At 40.7% G+C, this 1,677-nt stretch overlaps 1 protein-coding gene across 1 annotated transcript; it reads right to left on the bottom strand.

Annotated features, from left to right (window-relative positions):
* Positions 1-236: 236 nt before the first annotated feature.
* On the bottom strand, positions 237-911 carry LOC104810229 (probable L-gulonolactone oxidase 6; the record flags this gene model as incomplete). Its single annotated transcript, XM_010536424.1, has 1 exon — positions 237-911. A coding segment is annotated over exon 1 (675 nt), but the record flags the coding sequence as incomplete, so codon positions are not given.
* Positions 912-1,677: the final 766 nt, after the last annotated feature.

Here is a 1,677-nt window from a genome sequence, read left to right on the forward strand (position 1 = left end):
AAAGAGATTAACATACATTTATTTATATATAATTATTTATTGTCTAGAATATATCTATATTCTTCTTCTAATGACTTCACATATTGTCTACGTGGCGGCGAAATTCTCAACCAATTTAAATGTAACTTATATAACGAAAATAAAAATATACACAATATTATAAGGCATGTTAATGATCAATGCATATTACTTTGAAATTAAAAATAATGCAAGGAACCAAAAGAGAAATTAATAACCTGAGAGATGACACCAAGAACACCGAGCGAAACCATGACAGCGTTAAAGTCCATCGGAGGATAGTAGTTCTCATAATTAAGAACCCTAACCTTTACGAACCCTTCACCAACCGTGCCAGGGCTAATCAGCCGAATCTCGGTCACGTAATCGTGGATCCCACTGCCATTCACTCGCAACGTGCTTCCGTGGGACCCGGTTGCTAACAGACCGCCGACCGTCGACCCCCACCAGTACGGGCCGCATGGTAATGCCATTCCCACCGCGGCAGCGTCCCGTATGAACTGTCGCAGAGAAAGACCGCTCTCCGCCGTCATTGTCAAGGCGTTTGGGTCCACACTCACTGTACGGTTCAGGAACTTGGTGCTTATGAGGAGGCCGTCTTCCCCGTCGGTGCACGCCAGCTTCGGGATGCTGTGTCCGAAGCGTGTGACAACACGCATCTTCTGACGGATTCTTGTAGCTTCGGCTACGGCCGTTACTAGCTCAACCTCGTTTGTCGGATACACCACCTTGGCGGCTCGACACACGGATCGGTCGGGGAACGTGCCGTACGCGTTCGTAACCGTGCAGTTGGTGTTGGCGGAGACACACGTGAAGGGTTCCTCCGGAGGAGTTGAACCGACGGCGGACAAGAGCAACTGTAAGATGAGAAGGTAATAAGATGAAACTGCCATGGTTAAGAATGATTTTTTTTTTTGAAAAGGGGTGAAAGAATGATTTTGTTGATATTATATTATTCGAATGATTATATAAATGAAGATGAGAAGGTAATGAGTGTAATGGGTATGTATATATAGAGTTCACCAATCCGCCGTCGTCCACCAATCCCCACAGCTACGTAAATCCTACGTGTCGGAATACATGCATGAATAACTCGGCTTCTTTGGATACGTAATTCCCGATAAACTGTCTAATTTTCTTAGAGAAGAAGATGTTTAAAACCCTCAAATTCTACAAACTCTTTATTCTCATTTGTAAACAAATCATTTCAAGTATCCCTATATGTAGTTCCCAGAGCTACGTAAATCCTACGTGTCGGAATACATGCATGAATAACCCGGTTTCTTTGGATACGTAATTCCCGATAAGCTGTCTAATTTTCTTAGAGAAGAATATGTTTAAAACCCTCAAATTCTACAAACCCTTTATTCCCATTTGTAAACAAATCATTTCAAGTATCATTAGCCTATATGTAGTTCCCAGAGCTACGTAAATCCTACGTGTCGGAATACATGCATGAATAACCCGGTTTTCTTGGATACGTAATTCCCGATAAGCTGTCTAATTTTCTTAGAGAAGAATATGTTTAAAACCCTCAAATTCTACATATTCATATATATTCAATAATACATATGCATATATATACATATATACGCATCAATAATATGCATATATGAAAAATCGTAAATTATGACGAATTTTGATCGATAGATTATGAAT

The sequence above is a fragment of the Tarenaya hassleriana genome, unplaced genomic scaffold, assembly GCF_000463585.1.
Source record: "Tarenaya hassleriana unplaced genomic scaffold, ASM46358v1 Cleome1762, whole genome shotgun sequence".
Classification (NCBI taxonomy): domain Eukaryota; kingdom Viridiplantae; phylum Streptophyta; class Magnoliopsida; order Brassicales; family Cleomaceae; genus Tarenaya; species Tarenaya hassleriana.